The 20,295-nt window shown below is 51.2% G+C and overlaps 6 protein-coding genes across 6 annotated transcripts; 4 read left to right on the forward strand and 2 right to left on the reverse strand.

The window, feature by feature from the left end:
- Window positions 1-399: 399 nt before the first annotated feature.
- Window positions 400-2,799, forward strand: PV06_07187 (uncharacterized protein; the record flags this gene model as incomplete). The annotated part of the gene is made up of 4 exons (XM_016408386.1): window positions 400-863; window positions 933-965; window positions 1,022-2,517; window positions 2,648-2,799. 4 exons carry the CDS (start codon window positions 400-402, stop codon window positions 2,797-2,799), a joined length of 2,145 nt encoding a protein of 714 aa, XP_016261866.1.
- Window positions 2,800-4,908: 2,109 nt separating this feature from the next.
- Window positions 4,909-7,854, forward strand: PV06_07188 (uncharacterized protein). Its single transcript, XM_016408387.1, has one exon. It carries the CDS (start codon window positions 5,726-5,728, stop codon window positions 7,514-7,516), a length of 1,791 nt encoding a protein of 596 aa, XP_016261867.1. The 5' UTR covers window positions 4,909-5,725; the 3' UTR covers window positions 7,517-7,854.
- Window positions 7,855-8,374: 520 nt separating this feature from the next.
- On the forward strand, window positions 8,375-10,365 carry PV06_07189 (uncharacterized protein). The gene is made up of 2 exons (XM_016408388.1): window positions 8,375-9,138; window positions 9,243-10,365. Exons 1-2 carry the CDS (start codon window positions 8,608-8,610, stop codon window positions 9,717-9,719), a joined length of 1,008 nt encoding a protein of 335 aa, XP_016261868.1. The 5' UTR covers window positions 8,375-8,607; the 3' UTR covers window positions 9,720-10,365.
- A 188-nt stretch (window positions 10,366-10,553) lies between these two features.
- On the reverse strand, window positions 10,554-12,944 carry PV06_07190 (uncharacterized protein). Its single transcript, XM_016408389.1, has one exon. It carries the CDS (start codon window positions 12,629-12,631, stop codon window positions 11,321-11,323), a length of 1,311 nt encoding a protein of 436 aa, XP_016261869.1. The 5' UTR covers window positions 12,632-12,944; the 3' UTR covers window positions 10,554-11,320.
- A 3,854-nt stretch (window positions 12,945-16,798) lies between these two features.
- Window positions 16,799-18,088, forward strand: PV06_07191 (uncharacterized protein). Its single transcript, XM_016408390.1, has one exon. It carries the CDS (start codon window positions 16,928-16,930, stop codon window positions 17,786-17,788), a length of 861 nt encoding a protein of 286 aa, XP_016261870.1. The 5' UTR covers window positions 16,799-16,927; the 3' UTR covers window positions 17,789-18,088.
- A 1,609-nt stretch (window positions 18,089-19,697) lies between these two features.
- PV06_07192 (uncharacterized protein) lies at window positions 19,698-20,177 on the reverse strand (the record flags this gene model as incomplete). The annotated part of the gene is made up of 1 exon (XM_016408391.1): window positions 19,698-20,177. One exon carries the CDS (start codon window positions 20,175-20,177, stop codon window positions 19,698-19,700), a length of 480 nt encoding a protein of 159 aa, XP_016261871.1.
- Window positions 20,178-20,295: the final 118 nt, after the last annotated feature.

The raw sequence follows: 20,295 nt of genomic DNA on the forward strand, positions 1-20,295 counted from the left end.
TTCCCCAGGTGGAGCTCTCGGCGACGGAGATTTAATTCTCCGCATGCTGACTGTCGAATTATGTAATTCCTCAGAGGAACATCAATTCGTCGTGCCACAGTGCTGGGTACGTTCAGAGCAGCACATTTTAATTTAATCAACCACTACGTCGCTGGAGTCCGTACATTACAAGAGAAAAAGATAAAGTTCTAAAACAGGACCTTATCGCTCATTGGGCGGAACGCGAACCAGCGTTTTCAATCCGATGATAAAAAAGTCCTCCCACATGATTTTAATAACCAACGATCAACAACACTTCCAGTTTTGTATGGGGCCGAGTGATAGTAACTGCATACGCAAAAAGACGATATAGAGAGCAGTATCGATACGGTCCGTATATCCGATAGCAACAGTTGCATTATGGCACCCTCGACAATGCTCTCACCAGCCGCATTCTTCAACTCTCTCCTGACCTTGGTCGCTCTCGAGCAAGAGTCTGAAGTCGCCGAGACGACCCTTTTGCTCTCTTCCACGCCTCCGAGCACACTCGCCCGAGCTGGACTCGCCATCCTCAGCCTGTCCATTCAGTCGATGAAGACGGGTCTTGGCGGCCGTTCCGTGGTCGAGCTTGGGTTGGATTCGGCCCTCGTCGGTAAAGATTCCAAGGGTGAGCTCCCCGAGCATGGTATCCGGACAGGTGACATAGTTTCCCTCGGGGAGATGCCCAAAGGCTCCGCGAAGAAGAAAGAAGTCTCCGATTTGAAAGGCAAGGGCGTGGAGGGCGTCGTCACTCGCGTTGGCGAGAGAGCCGTGTGGGTCGCGTTGGGTAAGGAAAGCTCAAATGGCGACACTGTCGAGAATGTCCCTGACGGAAAGTTGTGGTTGTGAGTGGGATCGATTGTCTTGCGCTCGACAAAGGAGAACATTTCAAAAACTAACAAATCCTCTCCTAGGGTCAAACTTGCCAACGACGTGACGTACAAAAGGTGTTTTTATCTTATTGCCATTAACGGACTGAGTGCTGACGAGCTTTGCTTTCTAGAATGAATCAGATTCTCTCGAAACTACTCAAAACGCCCGAAACTTCGTATACCAGCCTTCAACGAGTTCTGCTAGGTTTGTCTTCACCGGGGTCAGCCGATCTGGACAAGACCAAGGACTTGGGGTTCTTCGACTCGACCCTCAACTCTTCCCAGAAAGACGCAATCAAGTTTGCGCTCTCATCCCCTGAGGTTGCTCTCATCCATGGCCCTCCTGGTACTGGAAAGACATATACTCTGATCGAACTGATATTGCAACTTTTGAAACAAGGCCAACGGGTCTTAGTATGCGGTCCGAGCAATATCAGTGTCGACAATATTGTCGAACGTCTCGCTATGACGTCCCCGAGCACGCCTATAGTGCGGCTGGGACATCCAGCCCGCCTCTTGCCCAGTGTCTTGAACCATTCCCTAGAAGTCCTGACCCGCACTAGCGAGGCAGGTGGCATCGTCAATGACGTCCGCAGGGAGATGGACGAGAAACAATCGTCGATAAGGAAAACAAAGAGCGGTCGGGAACGTCGTGCAATCTATGCGGAGCTGAAAGATTTGAGAAAAGAGTATCGTGAGCGAGAGGGTAAGTGTGTTGATGGCCTAGTACGAGGTAGTAAAGTTGTTCTCTCGACATTGCACGGCTCAGGAGGTCACCAAGTGCGTAATCAGGGTTTTGATGTTGTCGTGATCGATGAGGCTAGCCAGGCACTGGAACCACAGTGCTGGATACCACTCGTCTTTGGATCTGGCGAGGTCAAAAAACTCATCCTAGCAGGCGACCATCTACAGTTACCGCCGACCGTCAAAAGCGCCGACAACAAAGAAAACAAGGATCAAAAGAAAGCAAAGATGAAAAGTCTCGAAGATGAACTTCGCAAGCTATCAGTCAAAGACGACGAGATCAAGGCGGCCAAAGGATGGTCTTTGGAACGAACCATGTTCGATCGTCTCTTATCTATGCATGGCTCAAACATCAAACGACTGCTCAACACTCAGTATCGAATGCATGAGACAATCATGCGCTTTCCCAGTGACGAGCTATACGACTCGGAACTTGTGGCAGCAGATGCGGTCAAGAGTCGGCTGTTGAAGGACTTACCATACGAGGTGGAGGAGACTGAAGATACCAAAGAGCCCCTGGTGTTTTTTGACACTCAAGGAGGAGAGTTCCCAGAAAAGACGGAGGAGGACCAAGGCGGCCAAGTCAAGGTCTCAGTGCTGCTGGGAGATAGCAAATGTAACGAGATGGAAGCTGCTCTTGTTGTGATGCACGTACAGAAGTTGGTTGACGCAGGCGTAAAAGACGAGGATATTGCAGTGGTCACACCGTACAACGCACAACTGGCCATACTCAGCTCCATGTTGAGAGAAAAGTACCCGAACATCGAGCTCGGCAGCGTCGACGGATTCCAGGGACGTGAAAAAGAGGCCGTCATTGTTTCCCTGGTCAGAAGCAATGCTGAAAAGGAGGTGGGCTTCCTTGGGGAAAAGAGGAGATTGAACGGTAAGTAATTTCTTCAGTATTGGCTCTTATTGCACCTGCACAGTCCCTTTCGCGTTGAACGATCTGCGCATATGCACCTGCAGTCTGATTGCGTACCTGGTGTGCACCCGGTTCTGACCACGATGTTCAGTTGCGATGACTCGACCTAAGCGCCATCTGTGTGTAATCGGCGATTCAGAAACCATATCTAGAGGTAATCCATTCCTCAAAAGATGGATGAAGTTCCTCGAAGACAACGCCGACTTGAGGTATCCTAGTCTGGACGACCTAGATTTGAGTTGAGCTTACAGGCTGCATATGCATGCCCACATTCATCCAACCTGATTCGGCACCTGAACTGCACCCTTGGAAGCCAGCAAATAGTTGTAAAGCCTTGCAAAAGTGACCGCAACGCACGGCAATAGGCTGGAGAATCACACCCCAGAGGGCAACACAGATCCTAGGGCTGAGAATGTTTCAGAGGAGCATGGCGCAATCTGACGTGGACTCCCCGGAGCAAATGAAGGCATTGTTTCATCACCATTGGACGATTGCGGCCCAACGTAAGGCTGTATCACCGGGAAAAGGCATCTCGTGATGAGCCCTATAGGATGGAGTAATACCGACGAAAACACCTCCCGATTCGTGATCATGAGATGATCAATTTGGGTCAACGAGTAGAATATTTCTGCAAACTCGTACTCAGTCCCTGCACACTTCTTGGATCAGGCGCCCTCTAGTTGCAATTCCAGGCCGAGCCTCGTAGCGAGCAATCCTACGTACACATATCGGGGCTGAAACAAGCGAAAGCAGAAATTGATAAGCATCTAAACTTCTTCCAGTCTTCTGGGCGAGGTCGAGGTGGGAGATTCGGCATGGTCGGGGCCGACAGCTGAAAAGCGCAAAGTCGCCGACGATGGAAGCATTCGGGAACATGATACAGTCGATGTTGATGATGATCTTTTGATCACCCACAAAGGGCGTTCATGTCTTACGAACTCAAGTTTGTAGTAACATCGGGCCAATCATGAACAGAACGGGGTGTTTGAGAAGAAGCAACCCTAAAGACGGTACGAAGAAACTTCAGCGTGTTTGACGAAAAGGTGGAGGGAAGCCATGTCACTGGTCGATCATAAGGCCCCCCTAAAATAAGTACAAGGACGAGGGAAGGGAAGCACCAGGACCACCAGTGCTAGTCACAGGGCTAGCCCGCCCACCAGTGAAGTGACCCGTGCAGACCAAAAGCTGGTTTTACAGCCTGATGGGGACACCACGAAACCGCACCGCACGATGCTGCGGAGAAAGGTTGAGAGATTATTGACACGGCATGTCCATCATTGTTCCACCGAGTGATTTCAGTGCGCTCCAGCATGTCTTTGTCCAAAACTCGATTGCTAAATTATCTGTGTTGCTCCGAAACAGCGATGCAAAGGCGAGGCAGCTCGGAGTGGTAAGAGGTGGATGAAAGCGCCAACGCTAGGGCATGACTCGCAGCGCTGCATGGCGCAGGGGCAGTCCAATCACTCCAATGATGAGCAAGAGAGTCTCTGCTAAGCTGGGCGGAAGATGTGTATGTTTCCATCCGCCCTCCACCATGCTTCCTGCATTCTGCTGTACGGAGCATTGTAGGTTTCTCTCTCTCGATTAGGTGGTGGTGTGGTCGAGATTGATGATCGATGCCGGCGGACCCGTCTCACCGTCTCTTGCTTCTGTTGCTGCTGCTGCAGCTCAGACGGAGTAACTTTGCCGTAGTTGGGTGTCGATGACGGGCTAGACTGCAATAGTAGGAACAGCCGTTGTCGAGTGTGGTGGTAGTGAGACGACACAGTTGCCACCACATGCTGTTCAAGCCGCACCTACATCAAGTATGCCCACCAGTCACACGAGAGCGTGAAACAAGATCGGATGGCACCAGCCAGCGTCCGGGGTGGAGGAGAGATGAGAGGAGAAATGTAGGCAGAGGACAATGGTTGGGCCGGGAGGATTTGACAGCGGGGGGCCGACTCTACTGTATTGTACAGTGGTCGTACTCCGTAGCAGGGGTGGCTTATTGTATCTCTGCAGCATGGAGGGACTCGTAGGCGACGAAGACACTGTACACACACTATCGTAACCGTACTCGTACTCAGGTGTGCTCGGTTACACGACGCGTTAACCGGGGATGAATGCTAGTGTTGATGCTGTAGTCAATACCTAATCCGTCCTCTCGTCCAGGGCCTGGGAAAATCCCTAACAAGGGTCATCAAGGCTTGGAGCAGCCTATTTCCCTCCCTAGCAAGCCCCTAGTCTTTCCTGCTAAACCAAAGTCGGAGCTCGACTTTGGCTCCTTGTCTCTTCTCTCCCTGTTATTCGCCCGTCGCTCGCAGCCTCAACGCCCACATTCGCATCTTCCTTACTCCTCCTGGCTCGCTTCCTGCTTCTCTCTTCCTCCTGTTCTTCCATCCATGGCGCTGAAACACCCACGCTCTCGATAGTGGGACTCGGCCAGCTGTCATTGTTGCCGTCACCGCTGTCAGGTCCTCCTTCTACTGCACCTGCGGGTCGAAGCGATGCCGAAATGTTGAACCTTTTAGATCTTCTGATGTCGTGGCAGGGATTCCTTGATGATATCGCAGCGCTCTGCCCTCGAGGCGAGACAATAGCCACGAGACCTACCTGACCGAGCAAGCTCCTACCCTCTCGACGCTTGACTGTTATTGTGAAAAGACCGCCCACAGCACCACGTCTGGTCTGTGAATCTTTTGACCATCCTCTTTGCCGACATTCTGTCAGCCTGGCTCCCTATCGTCGTCGGCCTGACGAGTCTCCGCCCGCTTTTTCTTACACTCCTTCATCCTCTCGTTATTGGTCGTCGAGTTGGCATCTTCCAACAAGCACCCGGTCGTTTTACGTGTTGTCACCAGCCTCCGTTGGATATATCCTGTCTGAAAATCCCCTAATCTAGATCTTCTGCTGCGGCCGCCAGAACATTCCACGGAACGTCAGGAACAAGGACGCTTACTACTGAAATCCGATCTGACAGGCTCACTGCGACCGACTGGGGATTCCGCCCCCAGCTAATCGTCCGTCCGGTTCATCCCAGGACATTGCGCGGCAGCTATTCAGATTGTCGCAAACGCATTTGTTCTCGCAGACAGAAGCGCAACATGACTCCGCATCATCGCGCAGTGCTCGTACCAAGGTGATGCTGTTCTGGAGGATCTGAAACCGATTGCTGGCTCTACCCAACATGCCGTCGCCGAATCATCGTTCCAGAGCTTCGCTGGCTTCGACGAGCACGGGAGCGGCCATACGGCGTGGAGATTTGAAAATCTCGGACCCAATACCTTTCAACGAATCAAGGGACATGTTCACCACCTCAGCTTCAGTCCCCTCCCCTGGCCCTGCATCTGCTTATCAGTCCAACGACACTACCTGGCAACACCAAAACCTTCCGCCGCAAGAGTACCATCATCGCCATGTCAGCGAAGTACCGATCAATATGACCTTGCGGAATTCCGCCGGTCCATCGCTCATCCCAAGTTCCATGTCTTCGGTGCCTTCCAAGTCGTCTATGAGCCAAAAGAAGCCTGGAGGGTTGCGTGCAACTCTCAAGCGTATGTTCACGGGAAGGAAACATCGGTCTGTTCCTGCTCAAGCCAACAATTACCATTACAGTGACCCAGGCCAACTACTTCCTGTCAGTGAACAGCATCAACCTAGACAGTCAGAGCCTCCACAGGCTCCTGGACACGCAATACCGGGCAGGGCACTGACGTCGCACTCGGTACATTCAACTCTCGAGCAGAATCTTCCGTCATCACCTCGGCGCGGGCGTCGAAACACCTTACCTAGTCTGGTGTTCAGTGATAAGGACTTGGGCTCGTTAGCTGCTCTTACCAATTGGGCTGCCGGCGAAAGCACCCAACAGAGCAAACGGTCAAAGGAGGATTGCGTCTCTGATGGTCAATTGAAACGTCGATCTAGGAGTGCTGATCAGCTCAATGAAGCCTTGCGCTCAAGCGGTGTTGAGCCTTCACCTACCCGCGACCGCGCCAGTGAGATCGCCTACTGGCGAAATAGCGCCATCGAGAATCCCGTCCCGGTGTATAGTGGTCAATCGATCGCCGTCGACCCGGTATATGTCACAGCTGCGCCCGTGAGTTCGACAGCAGAATCTGAACGAGCCTCCTCGAGTGCTGCCAACCCGATGCAGGCCTTCGATTTTGGGTTGGATCTTTCCAACGTCGATGACACAAGCTTGGAGCAAAGAATCAATACATTGGAAATCAAGCTCATTGATTTCGAATATGCCATTGCCAAACTCCAAGGGACAAAGATATCCAATCCCGTCAGAGAATCGCGACACTTCAATCAGGGACCCATGCAAGACGGCTTTCCCAATGATTACGCGGATGCCACTTTGACTTCGGTCTCTTCGCAGGAGAGTAGCTATCTAGCTTCTTCTCCGAATACTGTTAACAACATGAGCTTTCTGTCATCCCCAGGCGATTCTCCTTCCCTATCACCAGAACGAGAAGATCTCTTCCGCCCTCAACGAAGCAGCAAGGCCACAACCGCCACCATCACGCCATACAATTCAAAGCCCAAGACACCACCCCCACCAGAATCACCGACCTCGATTCACATACCTTTGGACAAGTTTGAAGCCCTCCTGGAGATGGTCAAGGATGAAAAGGCAGCGCGCCTGAGATTGGAAGAGCAAGTAATGGAGCTTCAAAAGGAGGTTGAAATCCTCCGGACTCCAGTGTACGCCACCATCAGAGAAGCGCCTTATCCGACCCCAAGTCCCGAGTCATCACACCATAATATACCCGCGACTCCACGAGTGCTGCACCGATCCCCAGGATTTCAACTAAACTATCCACCTCCTGAGATCTCACGATTCAGCGGAACCGATCAGGAATCAGAAAACGAGCAGGAAGAGGGAGGTTTCGAGGAAGTTTACGAAACACCGCTAGAGAATTCGAGAAAGACTTTTGAGACTGCTCGAGATGATGTACGGCTGCCGGTAATATGAGCATGAGCATGAGCGCAAGCAGAAATTTTTCACACAAAATACAAGTTTTAGCATGTTCCGATATGGTTATGTTTTCGATTATTGCACGCATTCGGTGGACTTGACAGACATTTGCACATCAAGCGGAATTGTCACTGTCAATATTTAATGATTGGGGAGGAAAGACTTAGTCCCAGTCAGACTACGGTACGGTGCTCTTTTCAAGGAGAGAAAGACCGACAAGATGGTGCTTGTGACCCTGCGGACCTCAGAGAAGTTTGGTTTCGTACGCCGATTTGAGTGAGCGTTTTTATCGGGTTGGCTATGTTGTATATTATGCAATCTGTATAGGTCTAGGGGTCAAGGTCTAGGAGTAGCTGGAAATTGTTGGCTTTTCTGGCACTGCCCAGGTGGCTCAATAATGACTTCTTTTTTTTTGAACTTTGTGAATCTGTTTACTGGATTTATTCGTGTAAATGAGTCCCCTGTATTTTTGTACCCCTGTATTTTTGTACCCCTGTATTTTTGTACCCCTGTATTTTTGTACCCCTGTATTCCTGCTGTGGAAATGCGTAGGGGGAGTTGGAGGCACAACCTCACCTACACCTCGACCTCGTGATGATGAGAAGTTCGCGTGGAGCGAAAGGTAAGAACATCTTCTAGGGTTTGATCCGATTTTCAGATGCTCGTTGTGTTGCTGACGGCCAAAGTTGAAGGAGGCTTCGAGGAGAACCGAGTGTCTGTGATATGATACGAGTACGAGTACGATAACGAGCACACACGGAGCCTTCGGGCATGAATACTCCGGTTGCTCCTCCGTACCTCATCATCATAGGCGCCTCTCTCCAATGTCTCAGGGATCAAAAACACTCTCCGCACCAAAACTAAAAGCTTTACAAGTTTGTCCTCTTCACGGGGTCCTTCATTCTTGCACTTTTTTGTTGTTGCCGTATGTGTGTATTATATCATTGTCATGGCATGTAGTCCTTGAGATTAAAAGCAGTTCCTATCTCGCCTCTCTTCACCGCACAACCAACCGACTCTTGGGGGGGGAGGAGAACACCCAGCCAGGGCTGTGCTCAACCGTGTTCGTCTGGTCCAGTCGGTCGACCATGTCTCCCTCTTCGTCTCTCACGCAGGTCCATCAACCTCGGGGCAGCGGCAGCGGCGGCACGCCTTCATTTAACAAATCTGCACGACTCCTCAGACCAACCACTCTCCCGATCCCGGTGTTGTCGTCGTCGTCCAGCAGCGTCGCGAAACGATATGCCGTCGCTCACACCCTCGCCGTTCCCTTGTACTATTACCTCCGAGCGTCGGCGTTGGTGGCCGACCCTCTCCCGACCTTGATTACGGATTTGATCGTTGTCGGAGCTGCTCAGGCGATATTTTGCGCCTTGTGTTTGCCCAGTGCAGGTACTTGGGTCAGTGGCACCACGGGAGGAAAAATAATTGAAGGGACTGCTACGACGACCACGTCAACAACGACAAAGACATCAAAGGGTTCCTCTGCCGCAGGAGGAAGTATGAGAAAGAAAGGTGGTCACGGTGGTGGTGGTGGTGGTGGTGGGAAGATTAGCACGAGTAAGGGCGGCTTTGGAGACGGTGGTGCAGCAGGTGGGAATATATCGTCTAGAATCATGGTGAGTACTCCTCCTTTCCCTGCCTCGTGGACACGAAAACTCGACTATCATTCACCATGTTCTGGCTCGATCATTACAGCTAACCGTTTTTGTCTCTTCCCCAGCCAACTCTATTCTCCTTGATATTGACACTCACACTCCCACCTCTACCTCTGACGGTCATGGCCTTGGTCCTGGGAGCTCCCTTGTACCCGACTTCACTCATCCCTCACACCGCCGTCCTGGCCCTACACGTGTCGATGCTGGGGTTCTTGCCGATCTTCTACACCCACGGCGTCTCGAGCGCGGCGTGGCGCGACGTCGCGGCCGCTTGGTTGCCCTTCGACGAGGCCGGGGTCTGGGCCGGCACGGTGGGTGCCTTGGTTGGTGGGTGGGTAGGTGCGGTGCCCATGGCCCTGGACTGGGACCGAGACTGGCAAAAGTGGCCTTGCACCGTGCTCTGGGGGTGCGTGTTGGGATGGGTGATTGGGCGGGTTTTGACGGGTGTGCTTGGGTTCGGGGTGGGAGAGAGGATAAATTTGAGTGAGACTCAAGGAGCAGAAGAGGTGGAAGTGGCGACGACAGACACAAAAAGAGAGTGATGGAGAATGTCCAGGCACGGAGGAAGATGTGTACAGTCTCAAGTCTACAATTTTTGTACACGTACGAATCGTTCACGCATTAACACCATGTCCGTGTGAGGGTGTTGACCGGCATGGATTCGACATACAGCCCGTTGAGAACCACTGCCCTCGTTGCACGAATCGACTGGTCGATGAGTGTACCACACCAACGGTTTCGATGCCCCGACAAACCCATCGACTTTTTCCGAGTCGACAGGTCAAATGATGGTTCTAGGCGTCTTGGGTTCAAGATACAATACACAATACCGCTCGACTCCCCACGGAAAGTACGGATCGGCGCTCAGTTTCGCGTCCACGTTCGACCAAGCGGAAAGAGTCGAGACGCGCTCGAGGGCTGTTTGGTCAGTTGGCTACAGCCACACTCCTGGTGTATGCGGTTCCTTCGAGTCATCAACCAACGATCCGGATTTCGAGAGAGTTCTTCACATGACCGGGTGGGTCGGTCGGGACAGACAGATAGGATACAAACCCCCCCAGGACAATTTTGATTTTCTTTTTCGACCTTCACCCCTCCGAGTCGAGGTGAGCGACTGATGGAAATGAGAGTACCTCCTGAGGAATCAAAAGACTCGAGTTTTGGAGACCCGATCCAAAAGAAGTCGGGGGAGAGGGAGGGAGACGGACCGGGGGGGAAGGGGAGGGTTGGACGGAGCCGCGTGGGCCAATCGTCAAAAGTGCCCAACCTGGCCAACAGAAGAAGGCGAGAGGACACATACTACAGGAGTCTTTTGAAAGGATCAGAACTTTCAAAGGCATACAGAAAGGACATCGGGAATGCAAGAGGATACTCAGTTGGAAAGGTCATATTTTTCTTCCATTCATTTCAAGAGCGACAAATTCCTGTCATACTCTAAGATTTCCCGTCTTGGAAAATCCGGGAATCATATGCTATGCTAATGTCATCCACCAGTGGGTAAAGGATCATTCTTCATGATCGTCAAGCATCGTTCCAACAGACGTCTCTCCGTCTCTCCAACTGTCCTCTTTTTGAAAATTGCTCGTCGCCTTTATCACTTGTGAAGAGTTCTTGAGAGTACGAGTCAACAACTCCCAAGGTTGTGTGTGAATGATCAAGCATATACCCAATCGCTCTCTCCTTCTCTCGATCTCATATGACCCCGAATTTCAATCTTGTAGTCTTGTAATCTTTGAAGCCAGTCCAAAAAATAACAAAAGCTCCGAGCTAGATCAGGGATTTCGAGACTTTGCAAAAAAGCGCTTGCTTTGATTCTTGAATATCTGTGTATTTGTACATGGTGGAAAGAGAGAATTTCTTCTTTCGTTTTAGAGAAAATAAAAAGGGAAATAGCTTGTCGACAGACCTTGCTGTTTGTGGGTGAGAGAGAATGAACGCCGGCGCCATGCATAGAAGTACAATTATGTGTTGAAAAAAAGGGAAAAGGGTTTGGTCGAGAATGAATGTGTGATAGATAGTGTCAAGGAAAATTCTCGCCCTGGTCATGAGGGCGGTCAAATGTCGTCAGCTCGGATAGTCGTCAAACTCCTGGATTGTTTCAATTCATTCATCTGTACTCCACGTTCGATATGGTCCGTCGCTTTCAAACCACTTGGACAGGGGTTCTACCTAGCCGATAATTGGCCGAGTTGAACATTCTGCCAATGACACCTCCCATTCCAGAGTCGGCCTTGACCTTTTTGGAAGGCTGTTGGCTCTCGGCTGAGAAGCTGGTCTGATGACCTTTCAGGCTGGGTCTTGAGCCTGCTAGTGCAGAGACGTATGCACCGTGATATGAGGCATCAGGGCTTTCCGTTAGGTCAACCACGACGATACTGTCATCGAGATGAGATGTAGTGTATGGAGTGCCCCGAGAGGTTGGTGCGATCGAGGATGATCGGGATCGCAATGACGGTGCCATAGATGAGGATCGCGAGCTGGAATGGCTGTGCATGGTGCCAGGTCGGCTTGATGGCACGAGAGGTGGAAGATCTCGGATCGAAGGAGGAGATACAGAACGACCATGACCTTGACCATGATGGCGGAAAGGTGAAGGCCATCGTCTGTGGCTGGGAGCAGGTAAAGAAAGGGAGCTGTTGTTTGCTCGATGTCGAGCATACTTGCTGGAAGAGTCGTCGTCGGTGGTGTAGGCAGCTGGCGAATCGTAGACACCTGCTGCTCTGGGTGGTGGCGTGGCCATGCTCGGGAGGATGTGCTCCTTGCGCGGCGGGGGTGGCAGGGAGATATTGGAGTCGTATGAGGCCTGGTGAGAGTGCCAATGTCGGTGGCTGCTGATGAGTTCTGCCTCTTCTGCCTGCAGTTCCATTTGGAAGCGGATGGGTGCAAGGAATGGTTCGAAATGGTCAAAGAGGTCTTGCTCAGTGACTCTGCAATCGAAGTCCAGCAGATACAACATCTGCCGCTCCATCAGGTTCACCTCTGCCAATCCAAAGCTGAATCCCTCGAATCCCTTGACCGAGGTATATCTGGCCCAGTGCTTGTTCTTGGGGCTCGAGTCGTTCAAATTCTTTGCGGCGAGAATCAGGGAGGCGAGGAAGATGCGGTGTACTGTGCATCTCATGCCCTTGGCCACAGGAGGTAGTCGTGATCGCAGACGAGCCAGGAAGACTAGAGAGGTCATGAGGGTCGACACCTGTACGGAGGACTTGTGAACCAGCGAGCTAATGAACTGTTCCAGAGTCGGGAGAGAGGGTTGTCCAACGTCTGAAGATGCATGGTGCGGAGGCGTGGAGGGTGGCGTGGGGAGAGCGTCTGCTGGCGAAGGCTCAGAGTCACATCTAATAACTTGTGAGGCTTGCTTTGCCAGATGTTGGATCATGTAGGAGCGGACTGGCTGTCGGACGAATTCCTCCAGGGCGGCCCTGTTCTTGGCTACTGTGGTGCGAGAACCCATGTTGGTGTATGTAGAAGAAAGGCTGGATCTGTTATCGAAATCGTGTCTCGACTGCGGGTTCAAATACAATAGAATTGAGGAAATCCGCTGGCAAGATAGAGGCAGGTCAGGAGTATATGCCTCGTGGAACCAGATCACCCTTATCTGGAGAGTCTGGGCTATCAAAGTGAAGGACTCTTGAAGTGAAGGTGACAGGAAACTGCGACAGGTATTTGACACGCTTGGGTGGTTGGTATTAACTGAGCGCGGACCAGTTGAAGAACGGCTTGACCAGCAAGACTGATGAAGAGAAGAGGTCTGAGCTCGATTTGGGTATACTTCAGTTAAGAAGTTGAAGGGCCGGAAGCCGATCTAGTAAAAAGACAGGCTTTGACGGGCACGGCCCAGGATGTTGCTCCTGTGTTTGAGGTGAGGACGCTTGTGTCGAGCCAGACGAGCCAGACTCCTGAACAGTGCACAAGAGTGATGTAGCAACTGCAGGGCGGTGGGGATCTGGAGGTGTCTGGGACTGCGGCTAGTGGATAGAGGCTCTACCGATAAGCTCCAGGAACAGAAGACAAGTAACTAGGGTTTTTTTTTTCTCAGACGGCTGGACCAACCCCTGACTGTTGATGGCTGTCGCTGGCGTATTCCCCTCCTCTTGGTCTGCGACTTGATGGACAGGTCCCGAAAGGAATTAGTGAGGCGCTGAAAAAGGCTTGACTCGGTGGGGAGACCAGCCCCGGATGATGGCTTCTGGGATCCGTACTTTGGTAGGGTCGATTTGGGATGCGCGAGCGAGACAGGGGTTTTTGGTGGCTGAATGCAGGCCGAGATAGCGTGTAGTGGCGTACGGAGTAGGTTTTGGACGGGGATGGTGGGATTAGGTATTCCCGTACGGAGTGATGAAAAGATGAGAAGGGGGAAGAGAGATGCGATGTGTTGAAGAAGAGATAGATGGTAATATATGAATACGGAGGGATAGTCGCCAACTAGGGAGAGAGAGAGATTGATGGAATGCAGGCGATGAATGAATCGGGCGCTTGCAGTGAATGAGAATTGAGATATGAATGGAAACGGGTGCAGATATGTAGGGCAGTTGGCTGAGAGAGGCCTATTGTCTTAATACAACTTTGTGTTTCGGGCGGTGTTGGCGGCTGCTGTAGAGGCTGCGTGGATTGGGCGGCTGCCACGTACCTACTTAGAGGCAAGGTAATTAGTTAGATTTCTCCCCTGCTGTCCCTTGCTGACCCTTGCATATGACCATTGCTACGAGAACAAAGAAAAAATGACCGTTCTGGCTGAGAATGGCCATGTGAGGGCGTATCATTCGAGGTGCGGATGGCCAACTACGAGGATAGGGAGTATGCAGGGAGTAACCTTAGCTAGGAAACTATTCCCTCCTTGTAAAAGAGGTATGTATGGATGGATTTCGATGGCTCTCCAGGCGAAGGATGCCAGCTGTCTACCAGCAACTATCTGCACCAAGCCGCCGTCAATTCATCCGTACGCTCTACTGTCTACGTACAGCTCGCTCCATTCCTCAGGTATGCCCCAGAATACGATCAGTCACTGTACGTACAAGAATCGCTCTTCAAACTTCCAGGAGATGGGTTGTTTGTTCGTGTTAGTATTTTTCCAATTGCCTACGGAGTATTAATCGTCCTCTGTCCTGCAGCACCAGTGGTATGGGTTCATTGAGATCAGATGGGATATCCATTACTATCCTTCCCCCCCTCTTTTAGCCAAGGAAGATACTCCATAGAGGCAAACAAAAGACGTGCAACAGTCGAGACAGACGCCCGACACGCTTTGACACATCTCGTTCTTGGTTACTCCGTCCAGGGTTGTGATCCATTCTTTACGCCTCCTCCGTACCAAGGACACACACTGGTTGGTCATGCCGCCTCGACACCTGCGACGCGCTTCAGGGGCCTCTGGACTTCGCGTAATGGGTTTGGTCGAGTGGTTCGGTTCGTTGAATGGTGAAACAGACACAACCTCGGCCGCTCCCTCGCCTCGACGCGCGCCTACGACGCCTACAGCCGTACGCGGAGTATTGGAAGGGATATTGTAAGGATAGGTGTCCTCCTTGCCTCTAACAGTATCGCTAGTTCCATCGTTAATTGATCGGAAAACATCGCCTGGTCCATCGTCCAAGCCACGTAGGCCGGTGCTGTTCCTGTCTCAACTTTCTGAGATACCACATGTCCATTCCTCCTGACCAGTCTCACAATCCCTGGTCTGCCACCTCAACTGCAACAGACCCTCGACACAGCCACGATTCTCTCTTCTTCATACCCCGCGACTCGCCAACCCGATTCTACTGTGCACGTATCACAAGCATGATCACGAACATCCCACCCACTCATCTGCACCAGTGGTCACAGGGTGTTGGAGGTCATGGTGAAGCACATCCCGCTGACCGGGGCCTCTCCCTGCACAAGGTCACCCTCCCCCTCCAACGATGCAACAATTCTACCCCCGTGCCTTGAATCCATGCAAGGTTTGAAGTGAAAGAGTCCGCCTAGATTTCCCATCCTTTTGACATTCCGATGATCATCGTCAGATTTAGTCACCGCTTTTGTGTATAGCGACACCAGTAATTCCTTCATGCAAACATTTCTGACCGGCAATACGAGTCTGTCTGCCCTTTGAGTGATGATCTTGTCCTAAAAACGCCATCTACGCAGCAGTCGTATTTAGTTCAGCTCGGATGAGATACTTGAGACATGGCGACTCCGATGATCACCTCCTCGCTTCAACATCGACTGGCTGCGAACTCATGCAAAGAATCAGGCTTCAGCTTCTCCAGAATCTGGACTACGGGCATCCCCGCCACCAATAAATTCTGCCCGTCACCAACAGTGCATATTTGGTGCACGGAGTAGGCGACGATCGTGGCGGTGCGATATTGGTTGGTCCAAGCTGAGTAATGCATGTGGCTGGGAGAAGCCAAGACAAATTCCCAGCAGTGACTGTGCCACACCCTGTTTCGCTACGCCTTCTTCCCACCTCATTTCCTGTTTTCTCGCAGAGTACTCCGTACGCAGTACTCGTAATTTCCATCTGTCGAACTTGGCTGCCTATCCAGTAATTGCAACAACAACAATTCTGTTGTGGGAAATCATGGCCTCACAAGACAGAAATCTTTCGCGTCGCATCGCATCCCCGGCCCACATTGTGTCTTGCACTCTATGGCCGACACAACTTGTACTATACCGAGTTGTAAGCGAAGTATGTACTCCGTACAGTCAGACCGACTATACCAGGCTCGGAGGTATCGAGATTGCAGCCAATCTCGTAACACCATACTAGGACTACTCTTAGTTCTAATCGATACAAAGGGTGATGCTGCTGTGCCCTTGAGCGAAAATGAGTCTCAGCAACAGTTGGGATACAAGGACTACTTGTTTAAACAAAACCGAGATGAAGCGTCCTGCAAGTATTTTTGGACGAAATTTACCTTCGGTCCTAGATGATTGTTGATGACCGGGCGTCTTCAAAACGGCGAATCATGCACAAACTTGAAAATCAACACACCTGACCCCGTCCTCACGCCTGAGCTTCTTCCTCGAACCAGACTCCTCCGACAGGGTAATAAGCGGGAGGAGTCACTGACAAAGCAGAGATGAGGAAAAGACGGTGTGGTCTTGTCTCACACACAAGGTGTAAAGCGCCGGTACCAGTGGTCTCAAGGTTTGTCACATTTCATGAACCACTGTTGATAATCTACCAAGGGCTACCACAAGGCAGACGCACCCATTTAGGTGGTGATGCAAAGGACATCTCATCCACCTCAAACTTTTCGAAGGATGCCTCGTGTCGATGGATTGTGTCATGACTCGAAAATCATCCCTTGAACAAAGCTGTGTCTGCGCGCCTCGTTATATCGTCTGACTGCATCAAAGCGATATATAACTCAAGGCCCGGGTAGGTCCTCACGATGTCTCCGGTGCCTATTCCGGAAGGAAGCATCCACATCAACCACTGCTGCAACAGGCTCTACCAAACTTTTCATGTTTTCAAAGCGAAAAGAAAAACGTTACTCATGAGGACCTTTCGAATTACTCGTGAGGACCTTTTCCATGCCATTTCCTACAAAAGGGAGCCGATGTCCATGAAGTTCTCCCATCGGATAAGCGATGGATCACAAAGACCTTTTCAAGACAGGCTCGTTCCATTACTACCTAGTATCTCTGAGACCACCGCCATACCTATTTTTTAACAAATCACCGGTAGCATCAAGCTTGCTCCAGCCTCAACGGTCCCCCCAAGTACTTCTTTCTTTTACCTTTCAACACACCCGTATCAAAAATGGATTCAACATCCACCACTGTCGCACTTGTCATTAGCTCCGCGGTTGCCATCGTTGTAGGCTTGCTTGTCATCGGCTTCCATCTCCGCAAGTGCTATCGCGAGAGGCACCAACGACAGGTCATCCACGGCCAGACCGACCTCGAAGGCGGCTTGCACCAACGCATCCTCGAAGCCGAGTTGGAGACTGAACGTGGGTGGTCACGGAGGTCAGCAGCACAACGACGACGACAAGGACAAGGACAAGGACAACCTGCGGCGCCCACCACCACCATCACAGAGCCACCGCCAGTGTACACCCCTGGCGCACTCCAACGTGAGAATGATGATGAGGCTGAGCCCAGCCACGTCGGCGTTGCTGCTGAATCATCATTATCATCGTCATCATCTCTTCGTCGATCATCTAGGTACAGGTTGGCCATCAGGTCAAGCACCATGACGACCTTTGATGTCGATTTCGATGCCGAGATTCTTGAGGAGAACGAGGAAGAGGAGGTGACAGTATCAAATGCGCACCTCCCACCTCCTTACTCTAGGCACGATCCTCGAGTAGGACGTCTACCTTCTTACGGGAGTGTCGACGCCGCCGGCGCCGTCACCCCCGAAACCTCTGTGCGTCAAGGACGTACTGCCCGTGGACAACAACGACGACAACGATGCACGGGTGGTGGTCCCGGGTCATTCGTGGCCGGTGACCGTTCGGCATTTTACTCTCGGAGACAGATCAACTTGCGTGCCATGCTAGATGACATCGAACGTGGTTATCCCCACGTGCGTGAGGCGTTGTTCGCCGCGGGAGACGACGAAAGGCGATGGAGTTGGTCGTCCTCCTCCTCCTCCTCCTCAAGTTCCTCCGGTTGAGTTGTTGCCCTTGATGTTTGAATGGCTATGGGGTGGGGCACGGTGAAGGGTGGAAAAGGTGTCATGATGGGTGGTGGATGGAGGATCTTTGCCGGTTGTTGTTGTTTTTTTTGGTATTTTGTTATGAGTCGTCATCCAGCTCTTCTACGAATGTTACTGTAATTTATGATTGATGTGTGTCACGACAAAAGGAATACTCCTCGGTCTTTGAAAAAAGGAAAAAAACAAGTCCCGTCGCATTGTTGTTACGACAGTTCGTATCGAGGTACCACCTCCCCACCAAGAGTGGTCGAAATGAAGAGAATAATAATATTAATTTGCTTTTTCCCCCCCCCATCCACGTCCTCGAAACACTCAAACTCACAGAAACCAACAGAATACGCTGGAGAATTTGTTTCTCAGCACGTCCTTCGTCAATGAACAATTTGCACATATATACATTGATGTTTTATACAAATATACCCAAGGTAGGTATGGATGATGTATATATGGAGGGACGGTCTTCGTATCTGGCCATCTCCCGCTCGCGACCCAAGACGAAGGAACAGGGTAAGGTATCCCTTTTCTGGATCAACTTTTCGAGCCGACCCGTCCTCGAAATCGGCCATCTTCACACTCGACCCCATGTTTCCCCCTTTCCCAGCCAAATCTTTATATTCTCGAGGCCAAGGGGTTCAAGAGTAGACCTTTAAACTGACCCTGAGCCTTATGACAAGCCCTGTGAGCTAGAACAATTTGTGGACGTCGTCAAGACATTCGACTGAGGTAGACCGGAGCCTGGCTATGTGATCGTATGATTGCTCCGAGGAGTTCTCGATCTTCTTGTCGAAAATGGAGTGTAATTTTGAACGTCAGTCGTTTGACGGACTCCCCACAATCGGACGACCCTAGAAGTAAGGAGACATTGTCGAATCTTTTCGAGTACCCATTGTCCGTCAAAGAATGGGCCACATCGCCCGACACCGACCTCAGTACTACAATATCTGCCTGGCTACCGGGAATGGTAGATCAACTGTAGCACTCTAGAGGTGAAGGAGTGGACATTGATCCACTTTCCGTTGTCTTAGACTCTCAACTCAACGGTTTCCCGGTGTGAGAATGGCAGAAACGACACATCTCTGGTAGAGTTTCACAATGTTGAACCCAGGCCGTTTTGGATGACTTTCTAGGTGTGTATCGGTGGCCTAAAGTAAGGAAATGCGCAATTATCTGCGTACTCCTGGTTGAGAGTCTGCGACGTCAAGATCCGGAGTCAACGTTCTCCCGTCAGACTGTCAAGCCACAGTCGAAAGCAAGAGACATGTCTAATTGTGATCTTGACGAAGAATGAAACTGTTCCACTTTGTGAGAGCTCAAGTTGATGACTGTGATCCCAGGGCCGAGAGTTGTCTCTTTCTCTTAGTGAAAGAAAACCGAAACAACATCCTGCTGGTTCATGACTATGCTCCACAAGGTCGGACCATGTGGTACATAGAATTTTGGAGAATCTGCAAAGGCTTCGGCCGTTAAACGACAGAGAGACCTTCCATTTTCTTCATAGGTGACAAGAAGGCAGGCAGTTGCACAACGTAGGGTGTGGTCTGGGGCTAGTATGTTGTTCATCAGCTGGCCCGTGGTGGACGTGGCATGCCACACACCGTCATTGACGAAAACGCAGCAACGACTGTCTTGTGATTCAGGAGGTCTGCTGAGACAACATGGCGATTGGACGACAAAGAAGTCTTCCGCGCGAGTGTGATAGTGCTGGGATGTACAAGACCATAGCAAATTGTACACTTTGATCCTACCCGCGGTCACAAAGAGGTGGTAGAGACAGATTGTTTTCAGTGTCTCAGATCGCAATGCCTTCGCCGAAGACTCTTATATCAATCGAGCTGGCCACCATGTTACTCCTGATGCACATTCACATCTATTTTCTCGATTGAAGGAGCATCAGAAGCATTTCTAATCTGCTGAGAAGAGTTGCTGCAGGTAGAAGGACGATGGATCGGTTCACCGTAATTGTTTTGGTTGTTTTTGTTGGAATGATACTGGTGGTTGGTGTTGCACAATCGTGGAGGACCTGTCGACGAATGCGAACTGAAAGCGTGGATCTTGAAAATAGGAAGGAAACTGATGGTGGTAATGGTCGTGCCCATGATGCTCTCAACGATGTGATGATTTTTGGTTCTGTTGCCAGCAGATCCTGCACATCCTCGAGGCTAGGGCCCAATGCAGTCACGGAGAGCAGAGTCCGGGCCTCGCCATCGTCGGAAATACCTGCTTTGGTCGAACCGAAAGAAGACATCAATATGGAAGCTCTGGCCCCTCCGACCGAGAGAGAAGCAGGAGCTGAAGCAGAAAGCGACGCCAAGGCGCAGGCAGGAGAGTGGCGGCTTGACGAGTACATGTCTGCCCTCCCAAGCCCCCCTCATGTCTACCTCGCTCAAAAATTTCACTTCCAGCATGCCAGTCTCGTGCCGATACCGCTTCGACCACATCGAGTACGAGCATTTGCTACCTCCGAG

The sequence above is a fragment of the Exophiala oligosperma genome (assembly GCF_000835515.1).
Source record: "Exophiala oligosperma strain CBS 72588 unplaced genomic scaffold supercont1.6, whole genome shotgun sequence".
NCBI classification, from domain to species: Eukaryota; Fungi; Ascomycota; class Eurotiomycetes; order Chaetothyriales; family Herpotrichiellaceae; genus Exophiala; species Exophiala oligosperma.